We start from the raw sequence: 20,220 nt of genomic DNA on the forward strand, positions 1-20,220 counted from the left end.
CAGCCAGACGCCATTTTCCAGTCTTTAGAGTAAGGAAGACGAAGTGAGAGAGAGAGAGAGAGAGACACACACATACACAAATGCAAACAGAGAGAGAGAGAGACAGATAGAGAGAGATGTCTAGACAGGAAACGAAATAAAAAATAAAATACTGCTACGTCATCTCGTAACGTTCCCGCGATGACCTCATTTATTGGCTGTCAACCAAACCTCTTTCACTCGCTTTATAACCCTTATTTTAACGCTATAATCAATTCCTCTTACTCTTAGTCTAGACAGTTAAGTGGTTGGAATTAGTTTCACCTCCGCGATCCGGGTTCAATCCAGCCTCACGACCAAAACAATTTTTTTTCTTTTACATCTTTAGACACGCAGGCAACGTTTCTTTATCTTTTTTACTTCGCTTATTCTTTAGTTTACTTCCTCCCCCCCCATACACATAGCGTTTTTTTTTTCGCTGTTATTTTTTTGGATTTGGTTTTTCCGATTTTTTTAACATCGTTTCAGGGTTATTACTTAACCCCACCCCCAAACACACACCTAAAAACACCCGGGCAACGCCGGGTACCCTCCCCCTAGTCTATATATATAAAAGGCAAAATGTGTGTGATCATTTCGTGTATGTTTCGCAAAGGCTTTTTTCGCACACGCTCCCAGGGTCGTTACTATCGCTTAAAACTGTTTATATACCCCCTATATAATAATATCTAGGATTTGGGAACGCGGGTCGTCTCTAGATTTATTTACATAGACTTTTACAAAATTATTGCTATTTTAGCTTCTCACGTGTTGATTTTGCTTTTTCGTATAAAAGTGAAACTAATTCAAAGCTAACAGTATGTTCTCGGCATCGCGCCGGAACAACGTCCAGAAGCAATCAGCTTTAATCAATATGGGCATAAACTCCTTATATCAAACAATTGCTAATCCCCTTTCATTTGGGGAGCCGGTTCCCCTTCACCATCATCTTGGGGAAGCGAAAACTGCACCGCAATTAAGTAAACAAACCACAAAAAGCTGTCACGCATTAAATAAAATACTGCTACGTCATCTCGTAACGCTCCCACGATGACCTCATTTAGTGGCTATCTGTCAATCAAACCTCTTTCACTCGCTTTATAAGCCTTATTTTAACACTATAATCAATTCCTCTTACTCTTGGCCTAGACGGTTAAGTGGTTGGAGTTTGTTTCACCTCTGCGTCAAGGCTCCCGGGTTCAATCCAGCCTCACGACCAAAACTATATATTTTTTTCTTTTACATCTTTAAACACCCGGGCAACAATAATAACAACACAGATGATGTACTTAACAATAATAATAACAGATGATGTAATTAACAATAATAACACAGATGATGTAATTAACAATAATAATAACAGATGATATCATTAACAATAACACAGATGATGTAATTAACAATAACACAGATGATGTAATTAACAATAATAATAATAACAGATGATGTAATTAACAATAATAATAACAGATGATGTAATTAACAATAATAATAACACAAATGATGTAATTAACAATAATAACACAGATGATGTAATTAACAATAATAATAACAGATGATGTAATTAACAATAATAATAACAGATGATGTAATTAACAATAATAATAACACAAATGATGTAATTAACAATAATAACAACACAGATGATGTAATTAACAATAATAACAACACAGATGATGTAATTAACAATAATAACAACACAGATGATGTAATTAACAATAATAACACAGATGATGTAATTAACAATAATAACACAGATGATGTAATTAACAATAATAATAACAGATGATATCATTAACAATAACACAGATGATGTAATTAACAATAACACAGATGATGTAATTAACAATAATAATAATAACAGATGATGTAATTAACAATAATAATAACAGATGATGTAATTAACAATAATAATAACACAAATGATGTAATTAACAATAATAACACAGATGATGTAATTAACAATAATAATAACAGATGATGTAATTAACAATAATAACACAGATGATGTACTTAACAATAATAATAACAGATGATGTAATTAACAATAATAACACAGATGATGTACTTAACAATAATAATAACAGATGATGTAATTAACAATAATAACACAGATGATGTAATTAACAATAATAATAACAGATGATATCATTAACAATAACACAGATGATGTAATTAACAATAACACAGATGATGTAATTAACAATAATAATAATAACAGATGATGTAATTAACAATAATAATAACAGATGATGTAATTAACAATAATAATAACACAAATGATGTAATTAACAATAATAACACAGATGATGTAATTAACAATAATAATAACAGATGATGTAATTAACAATAATAATAACAGATGATGTAATTAACAATAATAATAACACAAATGATGTAATTAACAATAATAACACAGATGATGTAATTAACAATAATAACACAGATGATGTAATTAACAATAATAACAACACAGATGATGTAATTAACAATAATAACACATATGATGTAATTAACAATAATAACACAGATGATGTAATTAACAATAATAATAACAGATGATATCATTAACAATAACACAGATGATGTAATTAACAATAATAATAACACAAATGATGTAATTAACAATAATAACACATATGATGTAATTAACAATAATAACACAGATGATGTAATTAACAATAATAATAATAACAGATGATGTAATTAACAATAATAATAATAACAGATGATGTAATTAACAATAATAATAACAGATGATGTAATTAACAATAATAATAACACAAATGATGTAATTAACAATAATAACACAGATGATGTAATTAACAATAATAATAACAGATGATGTAATTAACAATAATAATAACAGATGATGTAATTAACAATAATAATAACACAAATGATGTAATTAACAATAATAACACAGATGATGTAATTAACAATAATAACACAGATGATGTAATTAACAATAATAACAACACAGATGATGTAATTAACAATAATAACACATATGATGTAATTAACAATAATAACACAGATGATGTAATTAACAATAATAATAACAGATGATGTAATTAACAATAACAATAACAGATGATGTAATTAACAATAATAATAACACAAATGATGTAATTAACAATAATAACACATATGATGTAATTAACAATAATAACACAGATGATGTAATTAACAATAATAATAACACAAATGATGTAATTAACAATAATAACACAGATGATGTAATTAACAATAATAACACAGATGATGTAATTAACAATAATAATAACACAAATGATGTAATTAACAATAATAACACATATGATGTAATTAACAATAATAACACAGATGATGTAATTAACAATAATAATAACAGATGATGTAATTAACAATAATAATAACAGATGATGTAATTAACAATAATAATAACAGATGATGTACTTAACAATAATAACACAGATGATGTAATTAACAATAATAATAACAGATGATGTAATTAACAATAATAATAACACAAATGATGTAATTAACAATAATAATAACACAAATGATGTAATTAACAATAATAACACAGATGATGTAATTAACAATAATAACACAGATGATGTAATTAACAATAATAACACAGATGATGTAATTAACAATAATAACAACACAGATGATGTAATTAACAATAATAACACAGATGATGTAATTAACAATAATAACACAGATGATGTAATTAACAATAATAACACAGATGATGTAATTAACAATAATAATAACAGATGATGTAATTAACAATAACAATAACAGATGATGTAATTAACAATAATAATAACAGATGATGTAATTAACAATAATAACACAGATGATGTAATTAACAATAATAACACAGATGATGTAATTAACAATAATAACACAGATGATGTAATTAACAATAATAACACAGATGATGTAATTAACAATAATAACACAGATGATGTAATTAACAATAATAACAACACAGATGATGTAATTAACAATAATAACACAGATGATGTAATTAACAATAATAACACAGATGATGTAATTAACAATAATAACACAGATGATGTAATTAACAATAATAACAACACAGATGATGTAATTAACAATAATAACACAGATGATGTAATTAACAATAATAACACAGATGATGTAATTAACAATAATAACACAGATGATGTAATTAACAATAATAACAACACAGATGATGTAATTAACAATAATAACACAGATGATGTAATTAACAATAATAACACAGATGATGTAATTAACAATAATAACACAGATGATGTAATTAACAATAATAACAACACAGATGATGTAATTAACAATAATAACACAGATGATGTAATTAACAATAATAACACAGATGATGTAATTAACAATAATAATAACAGATGATGTAATTAACAATAACAATAACAGATGATGTAATTAACAATAATAATAACAGATGATGTAATTAACAATAATAACACAGATAATGTAATTAACAATAATAACACAGATGATGTAATTAACAATAATAACAACACAGATGATGTAATTAACAATAATAACACAGATGATGTAATTAACAATAATAACACAGATGATGTAATTAACAATAATAATAACAGATGATGTAATTAACAATAACAATAACAGATGATGTAATTAACAATAATAATAACAGATGATGTAATTAACAATAATAACACAGATGATGTAATTAACAATAATAACACAGATGATGTAATTAACAATAATAACACAGATGATGTAATTAACAATAATAACACAGATGATGTAATTAACAATAATAATAACAGATGATGTAATTAACAATAATAACACAGATGATGTAATTAACAATAATAACACAGATGATGTAATTAACAATAATAATAACAGATGATGTAATTAACAATAATAATAACAGATGATGTAATTAACAATAATAATAACAGATGATGTAATTAACAATAATAATAACAGATGATGTAATTAACAATAATAACACAGATGATGTAATTAACAATAATAACACAGATGATGTAATTAACAATAATAACACAGATGATGTAATTAACAATAATAATAACAGATGATGTAATTAACAATAACAATAACAGATGATGTAATTAACAATAATAACACAGATGATGTAATTAACAATAATAACACAGATGATGTAATTAACAATAATAACACAGATGATGTAATTAACAATAATAATAACAGATGATGTAATTAACAATAACAATAACAGATGATGTAATTAACAATAATAATAACAGATGATGTAATTAACAATAATAACACAGATGATGTAATTAACAATAATAACACAGATTATGTAATTAACAATAATAACACAGATGATGTAATTAACAATAATAACACAGATGATGTAATTAACAATAATAACACAGATGATGTAATTAACAATAATAACACAGATGATGTAATTAACAATAATAACAACACAGATGATGTAATTAACAATAATAACACAGATAATGTAATTAACAATAATAACACAGATGATGTAATTAACAATAATAACACAGATGATGTAATTAACAATAATAATAACAGATGATGTAATTAACAATAACAATAACAGATGATGTAATTAACAATAATAATAACAGATGATGTAATTAACAATAATAACACAGATGATGTAATTAACAATAATAACACAGATGATGTAATTAACAATAATAACACAGATGATGTAATTAACAATAATAACACAGATGATGTAATTAACAATAATAATAACAGATGATGTAATTAACAATAATAATAACAGATGATGTAATTAACAATAACAATAACAGATGATGTAATTAACAATAATAATAACAGATGATGTAATTAACAATAATAACACAGATGATGTAATTAACAATAATAACACAGATGATGTAATTAACAATAATAACACAGATGATGTAATTAACAATAATAATAACAGATGATGTAATTAACAATAATAATAACAGATGATGTAATTAACAATAATAATAACAGATGATGTAATTAACAATAATAATAACAGATGATGTAATTAACAATAATAACACAGATGATGTAATTAACAATAATAACACAGATGATGTAATTAACAATAATAACACAGATGATGTAATTAACAATAATAATAACAGATGATGTAATTAACAATAACAATAACAGATGATGTAATTAACAATAATAATAACAGATGATGTAATTAACAATAATAACACAGATGATGTAATTAACAATAATAACACAGATGATGTAATTAACAATAATAACACAGATGATGTAAGTAACAATAATAACACAGATGATGTAATTAACAATAATAACACAGATGATGTAATTAACAATAATAACACAGATGATGTAATTAACAATAATAACACAGATGATGTAATTAACAATAATAATAACAGATGATGTAATTAACAATAACAATAACAGATGATGTAATTAACAATAATAATAACAGCTGATGTAATTAACAATAATAACACAGATGATGTAATTAACAATAATAACACAGATGATGTAATTAACAATAATAACACAGATGATGTAATTAACAATAATAACACAGATGATGTAATTAACAATAATAATAACAGATGATGTAATTAACAATAATAATAACAGATGATGTAATTAACAATAATAATAACAGATGATGTAATTAACAATAATAATAACAGATGATGTAATTAACAATAATAACACAGATGATGTAATTAACAATAATAACACAGATGATGTAATTAACAATAATAACACAGATGATGTAATTAACAATAATAATAACAGATGATGTAATTAACAATAACAATAACAGATGATGTAATTAACAATAATAATAACAGATGATGTAATTAACAATAATAACACAGATGATGTAATTAACAATAATAACACAGATGATGTAATTAACAATAATAACACAGATGATGTAATTAACAATAATAACACAGATGATGTAATTAACAATAATAACACAGATGATGTAATTAACAATAATAACACAGATGATGTAATTAACAATAATAACAACACAGATGATGTAATTAACAATAATAACACAGATGATGTAATTAACAATAATAACACAGATGATGTAATTAACAATAATAACACAGATGATGTAATTAACAATAACAATAACAGATGATGTAATTAACAATAATAATAACAGATGATGTAATTAACAATAATAATAACAGATGATGTAATTAACAATAATAACACAGATGATGTAATTAACAATAATAACACAGATGATGTAATTAACAATAATAACACAGATGATGTAATTAACAATAATAACACAGATGATGTAATTAACAATAATAATAACAGATGATGTAATTAACAATAATAATAACAGATGATGTAATTAACAATAATAATAACAGATGATGTAATTAACAATAATAACACAGATGATGTAATTAACAATAATAACACAGATGATGTAATTAACAATAATAACACAGATGATGTAATTAACAATAATAACACAGATGATGTAATTAACAATAATAACACAGATGATGTAATTAACAATAATAACACAGATGATGTAATTAACAATAATAACACAGATGATGTAATTAACAAGAACAGTTCAAATCACGGTTATTTGCTAATATCATTTAGGAACGTTAAAGAACATTATAAATGAATAGTCTGTTAATAATTTTTTTTATTTCATTAAATAACAAAAATGAATTATATAAATAAATTAGCAAATAGCAAAAACATATATAAAATATTTTCATGCAGATGAAAAAACTTACCATGCTGGGTAATGGAATAGATTTGATATTTTCTGTATTTGTCAATCGATTATACATGGCTTTGCATTGAAGAGCAAGCTGTTGAAGATCTTGCTGAAGTTCTGCAATTTGCACTTGTGATCTTTCTGGAACATCAGAATATCGTTGCATTCGCAGTTTCTTTTTGTATTCATCATTTTCCTACGAAAGAGAACATCCTTAGCTTGTAAATTTTTGTAAAACATAAAATTGAACAGTAACTGTAAATGACAAACAAAGATATCTTTAAGTTAGCAAAAATTAATTTGTTAGGGATCAAAATATGCACACACACACACACACACACACACTTTTCTTTAAACATATTTCAAGACTACAGAATAAACACAATTCCTACATATTAGTTCTGATCTTTTGTAGTTTTTTTGTTTCTGCCATAGTCACTTATTACCCAAGTACTTTCAGATTTGCTAAGATCTATTTTCAAGGATCGTTAACAATTAACAGGATATTTATACAGGTGGCTTTTCCCCCCAATAATTAATATATATATATATATATATATATATACTAGCAAAAGTACCCATCGTTGACTGGGTTCAAAAACAGCCTACAGAAAATGAACTCTGATTTATGAAAGTACTAGCGGGGGGGGGGGGGGTACCCGGCGTTGCCCGGGTGTTTGGAGGTGTGTGTGGAAACTCCGGGGAGGGGGGGGGGGTAAAATAATAAAAAAATGTTTTGGTAGGTAAGTATGAGGATCGAACCTCTGAGGCAAAGTTGTAAATTAAAGTGTGAAAAAAAACGTGCAACGTTAACCATTGCCCCACCGCGAGATATTAACGGAAACACGTTTGAATTTATTTAATTACTTAAATTAGCAGGTGCACGTTTTAATGACTTAATGAGGTCAACTTTTGACTGTGGGGTAGCATTTCATTTAGTGCGGGAATGCTTTTTATTTTTTACCCCCAAGACGTTAGGGGTAGGGGGAAAGATTATAGGAAAAGGCCTAACCTACATGCGGTGAGAGAAAACTGTTGAATATTTATCTTCCCGAAGTCAAGCAAATTAAATAGACAGGCAAGCTCCGTGGTTAACTGTGAGATATTACGATTTACATGTGATATAAGAAGTTTTAAAAAGTTGTGAACCGACTGACTGCTTCTCTGAAAAAAGCCTTTCTTGTCGATACACAAAAAGCGAACATACATTTTCGCTTTTATATATATAGATGATAGGTTATGAAAAGGAAGGTTGTAAAGAGATAGCTTCGAATTTGGGGGTATCAAAACCAAAGCAAAATATGATGAAAGTAAAAATAAAATAGATAAACCCCAGAATTTATTATACCATACCTGTTCACACCGAAACACTTATCACAATATTCTGTGGATCCATATTAAAAAAAACCTTGTTAAACTTTGTGACATATTTCAATTCTACGGAGGTCAGGTGCGAACGAACACTCCATAATTTTATTATACCATATTTCTTCAAACTGAAACATAATTATCGAAGTATACTTATGCATATAGATATGAAAAGTCTTTATTAAAGTTTGTGCCTATTTCCATTCTATGGAGGCCAGGCGCGAACGCAGACCCCACAATTTTATTATACCATCCCTATTTAAGTTAAAACATACTTATCAAAGTATTTTTATGTACATCTATATCAAAAACACTTGTAAACGTTTTTTTTTTAATTTTTAAATTTTTTATTTCCATAATTTGTGGACCAGGCGCGAATGCACACCCCACAATTTTAATGAAAGTTCTTATGGGTTTAAATTAATTACAAAAATCAAGTTTCTGTTAAAGAAGGGGGAAGGGTTAAAATGGTAGTTTTAGGGAAAAGTTAGAGAAAGTGGCAAGAAGGAGGAGGTAATATAATGATATAGGGGGGGGGGGGGTATGAAAACACCAAGGGGAGGAAAAAGGGAAGAGGAATGAAAACAGACGACAAGTGTTTCAACTATAAAAAAAACGTTTAACTAAATTGGGTCAACTTGTCTATCAATAATTTTCAAATCCCATGTTAAAAGTTTTAGTTATATCATTGATTTTAATTAGAAATATGGTGACAGATAATACACTACCCTGTGGTAGCCATGTTTCTTAAATGTATTGGTCTGATGTTATGTTTCCCAAGCATACTTTATATGTTCTGTAAGATGGGAATTTTTGGATAAACATTGCTAGGTTTCCTGATTCCCATGAATTTATCAATATCTTTCCTCTGATTGCTATAATTTATGAATCTCTTTTAGGATGCCATACCTCCAATGTGGTGTCATACGGTTTTTCAAGATCAAAAAAAGATTGACACCTCATTAAATCATTACGGATGAATGTTTCTAGTTGAATAAGTTGGTCATTAGTACCTTGGTCTTGTCTAAATCCACTTTGGTGTCTGGAGAGGATGTTATATTTTTCTAAATGCCAGATCAGTCTTGTATTGACCATTCTTTCCATTGTTTTACAGATGCAACTTGTTAGAGCGATGGGACGATAATTGGTAAGATTGGAGTGGACCTTTCCTCGCTTAGGAATTGGGATAATATTGGATTTGAGCCAGTGTTTCGGGAGATTGTTATACCACCAAATGTTGTTGATTATCTGTAGGGGAATGTTGAGGGAGGTGTCTGGCAGGTGTTTTAAAAATTGATAGTGAATCTCGTCTTGTCCAGTGGCTGTATCTTTACTTTTATGTATCAAGTTTTTGAGTTCTATTATTGTCAATGAAGTGTTATAGTATTTCTTGTTATTGGATGTGAAGTTGAGTTTTCCTTTTTCTACATTATTTTTATATTTTTCGAATTTAGGGGAGCAATGGTCAGATGACGAGTTTTGGCAGAATTCATTTGTGATTATATTTGCTATTTCTCCTTTGTTTTTAGTTTGTCCTCCATCTGGTGTGCTTATATGGCTTATAGATGTTCCAATTTTTCCTAGTTATTTTTCTTATTATTTCCCATGTTTTTTTTTTTTGGTGGCGTACTGTTGTTTAGTTTGGAAATATAATTTTGCCAGGTTTCTTTTTTGCTTTTTTTTTATAATGTAGCGCGCTTTTGCTCGTGCTTGTAGGTATTTTTGGAGGTTGGGTTTTTTTGTAGGATGTTGTTTGAAGAACTTCAGCATTTTTTTCCTGTTGATTATTGCCTCTTTGCATTCTGTTGTGAACCATGGCATTATTTTTAGGTGTGGTTTAGTGAAAGCAAACATTGGATCTGGTTTGTCAACTATTTCTTGATTAATTAACGTAGTGCAAAGCTTACTAAATTCTGTCCAGTTAGCTTTATAGATTAGCCATTTTGGTTTTATTTCTTCTGTTGCAGGTTCCTGAGTTTTGAGAAAGATTGGGAAGTGGTCACTGCCACACTGGTCATTATGTATCTCTCATTGAAAGTCCGTAAATATTGTGATGGAGCATAGGGTTAGGTTGATAGCTGATGTCATTCCTGTGTCTGGGTGAAGATATGCATGTGTTTTGTCATTGAGTATACATAACTCAAGTGATTTTCCCAGTTTGGTTGATATTTTTGCATTCCCACATTTTGTTGTGGGCATTGAGGTCACCCATTAAAATGAAAGGGTGGGGAGTTGTGCTATCAGATCTTTAATTTCAGTTTTATTCAGTTTGTATGTAGGTGGAATGTAGATTGAACAAATAGTTGTTGGTTGGTGGAGTGAGGCTTTATTGCTATTGCTTGAAGGTTTGTTTGGAGTTATAATTTCGTATGTAGTATCTGTTTTTTATTATAATTGAGATGCCATCTATTAGTCAGTTATGTCTTTCTGATCCATTTGTTTGGTTGTAGATGTAGTATCCTTTGAACGTGAAATTTTCCGTTTCCTTTAGGAGGTCAATTATACTAGGGTTGTATTTCGCTATTATATATTTAATTTCTTTATAATTTGGTTTTGTGCCTCTACAATTCCACTGTACAATGTTTTTATTCATGAGGTTTTGCATGGGTAGTCTGATCTTTTTTATTATTTGATTATGGAGGGTTAGAGGTTCTGTTGTTTATTTCCATTGTTTTCAAGGTTTTAAATTAATTCTGGTCTGTAGTTCTTGTTTTTGACAGAGCAGAATGTCATTTTTGGATTTTTCATTTATTTTCTGTTTGGTTTGTTCCAAGAGATTTGATTTTTTTCTCTTTCTGGGGTGTAATAGGCATTTGCTCATTTAGTTTTGGGATGTTGTTAGTTTCTGTGGGTGTTTCATTTGAAAGTTGTGTTCAGTTTTTGAGGTCTGGTGGGATTTTACTTTTCGTTGTTTGAGAGTTATTTTCAAGTGCAGCTTGAGTTGACGGTAGTTGCTGTAAGATGTCTCAACTAGTTTTTGAAATGTCTTTATTAGGGCATTGATTCCCTTTAGTTCTATGTTTTCTGTTGTTTTTAGTTGATTTGTAGTTGCATCTGCGTACAATCTAGCTGGTTCTGTCATCGAGGTTGATTCAATGATTTTTCTGGCTTTGGTAAAGCTTATGTTTTTTGTATATTTTAATTCATTTATTCTTTTTTCTTTGATCCAGTTTTGGCAGAGAGGTGAGTATGCTGGAGGGTTCTCACCACAGTTTAAGCATTTTATGTTTCCTTGGCATTCTGTTTCCTGGTGTTCGTTACTGCTACATTTTGGGCATACTGTTTTCCTGGTGGAGTATACTTTATAGTAGCCGAATTTTTGGCAGTTTAGGAATATATGTTTCTACTTTAATGTTAATATATCCAATGTTGATTTCAGTTGATTCAGTGCGAGTACTGAAGGTTAATATGTATGTGTTTGTTCATTTCTTTTTATTGTTATTCTTTTGGTGTCTATAACTTTTTGATTTTTTAGGTTTGTTTTTATTTCTTCAATTATAAGCAATTGTTTAATTCTGGACATTTGATGACTCCTTTTTTAGTATTGATGGTTTTGTGAGGGTAGGTTTTGATGTTTATATCATGGAACTTTGTCCATGTTAACATTTTTTCGGCACAATTTTTAGAAGATACTTGTACAAGTCAGGTTCCATTTTTTAAATTTTTTTTATTTGCTTTGTGTTTAGATTTTTGTTTATATTTTTTTGATTAGGAAAGGAGACATTTTGGTTATTTGTGTATTGTCTTGCGATGCTAAGATTATTGAAACAAAAATGTAGTAGGCAAAACAAAAAAAAAATACAACTAAAAACAGACGGAACAAAAACTCGCTTCTCGCAGACACGTGGGTCGTAACAAGCACAATCTACTCGCCAGAATCACCTACACACAATCTGCAGAACGCCCCCGCTCCTTTCCAGTGTCCTGCTTTATAGCGGCCGGGAACGACATATTTGCATAATCTCGCGAGAGCAGACGTGATTCAACGATAATCACATTGGGTAAACGCTAATAAAAGCCCATGGATTCCATCTTGGAAATCTCTCTTTCGCTCAACCCAAAACAGACGTATCCGAGGTAAGCTCTATTTCTCATTTTGGTTACTGCTAATTCTGCGACAATTATATATTCAGGAAAGATTGTATTTTCATCTTCATCACTAAATGCTTGAATCTGGATGGGGTATTTTGATTTGTTAGGAAGTCATATCATCTTGCTCCTTACTGTTATTAGGGCTTGTCATGACTAGCCGATTGATTGGGTTGGCTCTCCCCGACTGTCTCTCTAATCGAAGTAAGAGCCAAAGTAGAGTGTTGCAAACTCACGGCCACTTGGATCCAGGTTGTGAGGTGCTCAGCCACCAGGATCCCGTTCTAGAGCATTACGGGTTGCCACCTACGGCCAACAGGTGCCTCCATTGAGGGACTTTTACCCTCTGTAGGGTGACAGTGTATTCTGGGGCCTCACTGACAGAGCCTTTAAATGTGTAAAGTTTTCATGTTTCAAGTGCTCCAAGTGTTGTATCCAGCCATTTTGTAGAAGGTTTTTATTCTTCAAGCTCTTTATATCTTTGATTGCTAGTTTGTGTTGTTTGGTTTGGTTGTTTTATAGTGCATTTTGTTGTTTTTGTTTCCTATCCTGCAAAACATGAATAAGTTTTGCAATAGGAGAGGAAAAAAGGTTACAGTATTATTATTTGATACATTTTAAGTTAGGAAACCAGTCAGGAAGTGGGGGAGATAGAAAGAGAAAGAGAGAATGAGGAGAAACAAAAAGGGGGAAAATCGGGGTTGTTTTTGTTTTTGCAGAACATAGTTAAGTTTTGCAAAAAGAAATAGAAAAACAAAAAACATCAATGTGCATTTTGTCTCAGGAAGCTAATATTTTCAGACAGCCTGATCTGGTAGCACCAGGTGTGTGTGTGACTACATATACAAACACATACAAATGTTTGGCAATAGAGGTGAAGCACAGTCACAAATGGGTTTTATGAGATTTTAAAAAAGATTTCTGAGGGCTGTTAAATCAGATTTTTACTGATATTGTCTGAAAACGTTTTATGGGTTTTATGACCTCTTTTGGTTCTTTTGCCAAATGCTGCAAATTTGCTGAAATTTACTACATTCAGAGAAATACAAAAATAGGCATAACTTCAGTAAGGAATTGGTTGAAGTAGCAAAAGATTGAAATGTATTATTTAATTTTCTCATTACCAAAAATAAAGATAAATTAATCAAGGGGAATGTTTTCAATGAGGCTTGCATAATACCTCTTGGGCATGCCAAGCAACAAATTATGTACACATATCATATGGTCAGTGCAACCACATTCAGTGCAGAACTTTCTTGGCTGACATTGTGTAACAGGATTTTGAATGACGTCATGAGTCAACTTGACAACTCTCAAAATCTTCACTCTTTATTTTGATTCCTCCATCTTCATCAATGAGTTCATTGTACATGGAAAGAGTGTTGCTTGCAACTCTGTTGATAGAAAAGCCCTCTTCAACTTTCTTTCTGTTTGTTCAATCTGTTTGTTTAGTTTTGCAAAAATAGAACTGATACCTCCCAAACCTGAAATATGCTTATTGAATTTCAGAGCCTTCATTATGTTGTGTATCACTTGGATATTGTATTCTTGACCATTAACAGTGACATACACTTCTTCTGATGACAGACTGATGCGAGCTTCATCTGTGGTAGGGATGCCCATATCAAGAAGGTTTTCATTAGTCTCTTTCTCTTGAATGAGGAACAGTGGCTGTAGTATTCTACATGTGTAATTTTGTCACAGGCAGTCAGTGGACTCCTCATCAAATTATTGGAATACTTTATGTGATGCTGTATTGAAACATGTCTTCTTTACCATCAAGTAGTGTTAGGACAATTTCTAATTTTTATACGATTCCGATTCCAGGAAAATATTGATTAACGATTCCGATACCAAGTACGATTCCGATTCCTAGGGAATTATTGTTTTGAAATATACCAGATAGTTTTATACTTATGGTCGGGTAGTTCCCAAATATGTTCCCTAACTTTGGAAGAGATATTTTATGTCTACACCGTCGTGTTTTGGTTTAAATAAAATTATTATATAGTAAACTAAACGGAAAAATTAGCAAAATTTATTTTATTTAATTGGAATACAGAAAAAAAAACAAAGAAAATAGAATTTATCCTTCAGAGCAAAAACAAATAAAATAGAATTTATATAACAGAACAAAAACAAGAAAATTAGAGAATAAATTAACACGATTCATTATTTTGGTCCTCATAATTAACAGATTTAATGAATTAAATAAAAAAAATATAGCAGAAGAGAAAGAAAATATATACTAATTAAATATAAAAAAAGATAAATATTTAATTTAATAATTTATGAATGAACGTGTGTAATGAAAAAAAAACAATATACCACGTGACATGGCGCTGTAGATACAAAATAACCCTTCCAAAGTTAACGACCATATTTGAGAAATACCATTAATCGAAAGTTTTTGTGTTTTATACCAAAAGGTAGGTATAGCGAAAAGTTACAATTAAAGGAGTTTCAAAAACGATTTTTTGTTTGGCTATTGATAATTGTATTTGTGACGGCAGTTCTTCAGACCTTCATAATTCACAAAGAGTAGTTAACACCTATTGTTTTTTCTTACTTTTTCATTGCTTTTACACGTTGTTTCTAACGTGAAGAATAAGTTTAGCCAAACTACTTTTGAAAGGAACACATATAAAAATGATATCACTATAAAAAACAAATGAAATACTAGATAAAATTGAGCAAAAATAATTACCAAAATTACAGAAAAAGATAAAAAAAACAAAACAAAACAAAAAATGGTGAAGTTTGTTGAGTGAAATGAATTATTGAAAGAAAATTAATTGAACTAATAGAAATGTTAAATAAAAAAATGTCACATTTCAATATTTTTTTAATAATTAAATTCTCAGTGTTGTCGAAATTAAGAATTAAGTGATTTTTTTTTTAATTAGACTTCTTTCGAAGCTTGTTACCTTGAAAAATACATTTTAAACCCTGCTTTTTTTAAAAATAAATTGAAAATAAATGCAATTAAAAAAATTTAATTGATAATTGAAACTTTAAAAACATATTAAACATTGAAAAATTACTTATCTCACAAATTAACGTCCAATAAAGTAGATCCAGTCTTCATACAGGAATTCGGTTATAATAAATATATCTTTCCCAAACTTAAAAATTAAATCTTTTTTTTTTTTTTTTTTTTTTTGAGAGAGTGCTTTAAAATCGCCGGGGAATGCCGCCTAAAATTTTAAAGAAGTAAATTTTAGGAGTTTAGTACCTTTCAAAGACGGTTATCATAATTTATTATCCTCATTTAATTTTCTTTTTTCCTCCCCCCACACCTTTCCACATGGTTCAGTAGTTAACCAGTGCTCCTATTGCTGTCAGTCAGCTATCTTTACCTAAGTTTTTATTTCTAGTTAAAAGAATTTTTCATGAATAGAATCAGCATTTTTTTAAATTATTTTTTTAGTTGTATATATTGTATTTACTCTTTGAAGTTAAGGAGGGTTAAAAAAATTGGTGACACCTAGATGGTGACTTAGGCAAAAAAAAAGAAAAAAAAAAAAAAGACACTGCGATTTCGACCCTCACTAATAAAACTGCTCTGAGTGACTAGTTGGTAATTTTGCTAAGTCGTGGACCAAAGAGTTAAAAAAAGATTTCAAGAAATTCAACGAATTTTCATTTGGTCCAAATTTTTAAAAAATATATGGAAGTATAAAATATGTTATAATATTTATTTCAAAAATATTTAGAAAAGAATGAAAAACAAACACTTCTATTATTTTTTTTTTAATCTTTAATAGTATATTTTGAAAGAATGTTCGATAAAGGAAAAAAGTTATGAGTTTTGAATTACTCTCTGGGTTTTGTGTTCAGGAGTGGGAGTAAAAAATGATCTAAAAATACTGAGACTGCATCCCATCCATACTGCCATGCAGATCCTTCGAATCCTGTCTCTTTCATCAATACATATTTTTAATAATTTTTTTTCTTGGTTGACTTTGTTATATATATATATATATATATATATATATATATATATATTTAATATATCAAGATAAGCAGTATTCTTCATGATTTTTTTTTTTTGTATGATTGCAGACAACTTATGAATAACTGAATCCTATCATCAATAAATTGTGATGTAGAAACATCAATATTTCTCCTGTGTCAGCCTTCATTCGGTTTCGTTGAATAAATAGTTCCTCCCACACTGAATAATTTTTCACTTTCAACTGAAGATGGTGGGACACACAAGTATTTTTTTGACACAGCGGACAAAGATGGAAAATTATTTTGGTTGCTGCTCCACCAACAAAGAGGATCTTCCCACTGTCCAATCATTTTAACTTCCTCATACTTGGACATTTCAAACATGATTTCTTTTTCCAATGCTCTTTTTTTTTTTATTCTGTTCATTTATGGAAGTAGACTCTTGATGTTTTTCCTGACTCTTTTTAAATTCCAGTAAGCACTGGTTGAAACTAAAGTTGAAATTGTTTTCATCCTCCTCGGTATCCCCTTTCTAATCTGCAGAAAAATCTGAATGTGATGAATCTAAAGTAGTCAAAATGGTTTTATTTTTATTTATTGAATTTATATCTTCAAGTAACCAATGCTGTATCTTCTCATGCTGGTTGTCTTGGTCATCATTCAAAAAAATTTATACCGTGGATCAAGATACGTTGCCATTATCAAGTTCTTATTGTTGAAATAGGTTGGAAATCTTGAGCTGACAGAAGATTTCCAAGCAGATAAGGTGGAACCTAATCCACTAAATAAACCTTTTTCTTCTGCCTTTTCAAAAAATTTACAAATCACTTTTGTGGCAGGGATAATTGATGATGCTAAAGCCTCCCTTACACTTATATAGTTTGTAGAATCAACAAAGTTTTTTAAGATTTTTATCAATTTTTCTAGAATTCTCCATTGATTCGCATCCAAGCAGGGTAGTTTTGCCTGTTGTGAACAGTAGGCTATCAAAGCACTTTTTTGCTCAAATACTCTTTCCATATTTGCTATTCCAGTGGGTGGTGATATCCTGTATGAATTTATGATTCCGTACATTAAATTTTTTTTGATATTCCTCTTGAAACTTATTAAAGGCTGCAGGGGAATGATTAAAATGGCCAATAATTTTTTTTATCACTGCCATCATGTCTTTTACATAGCGTTGTTCAAAAATGGCATCATTTAAAACCAATTGTAAAGTATGCAGGAAACATGGCAATGAATCATATCCCGCTTGTGCAACTCCTGCAGCCATATTTGCTGCATTGTCTCTAACTATAACGTGCACTTTATAGTTAGGAATATTGTATTCTTTAATCGTATCTTGCAGACAATTGGAAATGTTTTCAGCTGTGTGAGTGGTTGTAAATGGGACAACACGAAGTACTGCTGTCCTTTGTTTATATTCTTTTGTAATCGAATGTTCAGTGACGCTTAAAAAAGATACATTGGATGTTGTGGCAGTCCAGCCATCTACTGTAAAAGAAATAAATTGAACATCGTTCAATTCATTTAGGATATTATTCCTAACTTTGGAATAAATATTATATATAATAGATTCCTTAATATATTTCCTGGAAGGAATGTTGTAATTAGGACATATTTCTTTTAAAAGTCTTTGAAAGCCAATATCTTCCACAATTGAAAAGGGCTGCAAATCAACTGCAATCATTTCCCCAATTTATGTATAGTTTGTGACCTTGCATCATTGATGTCCGCAATCTTTTTCTTTTCTAATATTTCCGTAATGCTAAGTTGTTTTGATGTTGCTGTTATGGATGTAGAAGTCTCACCTTGATCAAACTTTCTTTTCTTTGTCCGGCTAATAAATAAATCAAGCTTGCGTTTCTTTTCTTCTTCAATTTTTTGTTCCTTTTCTTTTTTATTTTGCTCCTCCAATTCATTTGGATGCTTCATAGTTAAATGTTTTAACATGTTGGTTGTGGTCATGTTAGATGGTTTTGTTCCTTGCGATATTTTAATTTGACAGACTTTGCAAATGGCTTTCAACTCATCATCTTCAAAAAGTTTCCATGCAAGACTATTTTGGACTTTGAGGCCATATTAGAAAATTCAGTTTATCTGTAAACAAATAATTTACTATTAAATTGTTTTAAAGCTAGTTACTTATTTGGATAATTAATTGATAATAATCCGCTAAAAAAGACAAAAAGAAAAAAATATAAAGGGATGGGGCGGTAAATTGTACCAACCAGTAGTTAACAAAAAACACTTATAGAATTTAATTTTTGAAACCAATGTATAAAAGTTTATATAATGAAATGCAAATATGCATTTTCTTTTGAAATTTTTTTTTGGTTGACTGTGTTCAATTCACACATGGTTGATGCAGTTCAATATTGCTAAACTATAAGTCTTAAGTTTTTTTGTTGTTTTTTTTTTACATGGAGTACACCACTTATCAAGGCCCAATGGCCACTCAGGGATAAGGGTTATTGTGTGTACAGTAATCAAAGGGATAGTGTAGCAATAGTATTGGAGAATTGGTAAGGTGTCATTACTTAGGTGGGGGGGCGGTTCATCAGGAATTTGTTTGTGTTGGACTTGAAGACATCCAGGTTGAAGTCGGGAGGGAAACAGGCAAGCGGAACACAGGCATGCAGTTCTAAGAAAGAAGCTTTGTTCATGGTATCTACGTTTTGATTTAGGCACAGATAGGGAGTGGGGAAAATTATTGATGGTGGTTTCAGCTAGTCGGGTGTTTTTTGAGAAAGATTGGCGAGGGGGGGACCAGAGAATGGAGCTCAGACGAGCACCTGCCATGGAAGTAGGCCTTTATACCAAACCTTATCAAAGGCCTTTGATATGTCGAGAGCAATTGCCCTAGAAATAGAAGCCTTTGTCGAGAGATTCGCTAATCCTATGAGATATAACCGTTAGCACATCTGCTGTAGATCTAGCAGAGCGGAAACCATATTGCGTGTCGCTAAGAAGGTTATTTCTGCTGAGGTGGTTGA

The 20,220-nt window shown here is 29.6% G+C and overlaps 1 protein-coding gene across 4 annotated transcripts in view; it reads right to left on the reverse strand.

Annotated features, from left to right (window-relative positions):
* Nucleotides 1-20,220, reverse strand: part of LOC145246005 (uncharacterized) — a 200,439-nt gene that overhangs the window by 74,166 nt on the left and 106,053 nt on the right. For all 4 annotated transcript variants that reach the window (XM_080107808.1, XM_080107809.1, XM_080107807.1 and 1 more), the window contains one exon: nt 7,827-8,006. In XM_080107808.1, the coding sequence (XP_079963934.1) occupies nt 7,827-8,006 (180 nt within the window). The remainder of the gene's footprint in view (nt 1-7,826; nt 8,007-20,220) is intronic.

This window comes from Euprymna scolopes, chromosome 23, assembly GCF_053919585.1.
Source record: "Euprymna scolopes isolate OS-2025 chromosome 23, ASM5391958v1, whole genome shotgun sequence".
In the NCBI taxonomy this organism is placed as follows: domain Eukaryota; kingdom Metazoa; phylum Mollusca; class Cephalopoda; order Sepiida; family Sepiolidae; genus Euprymna; species Euprymna scolopes.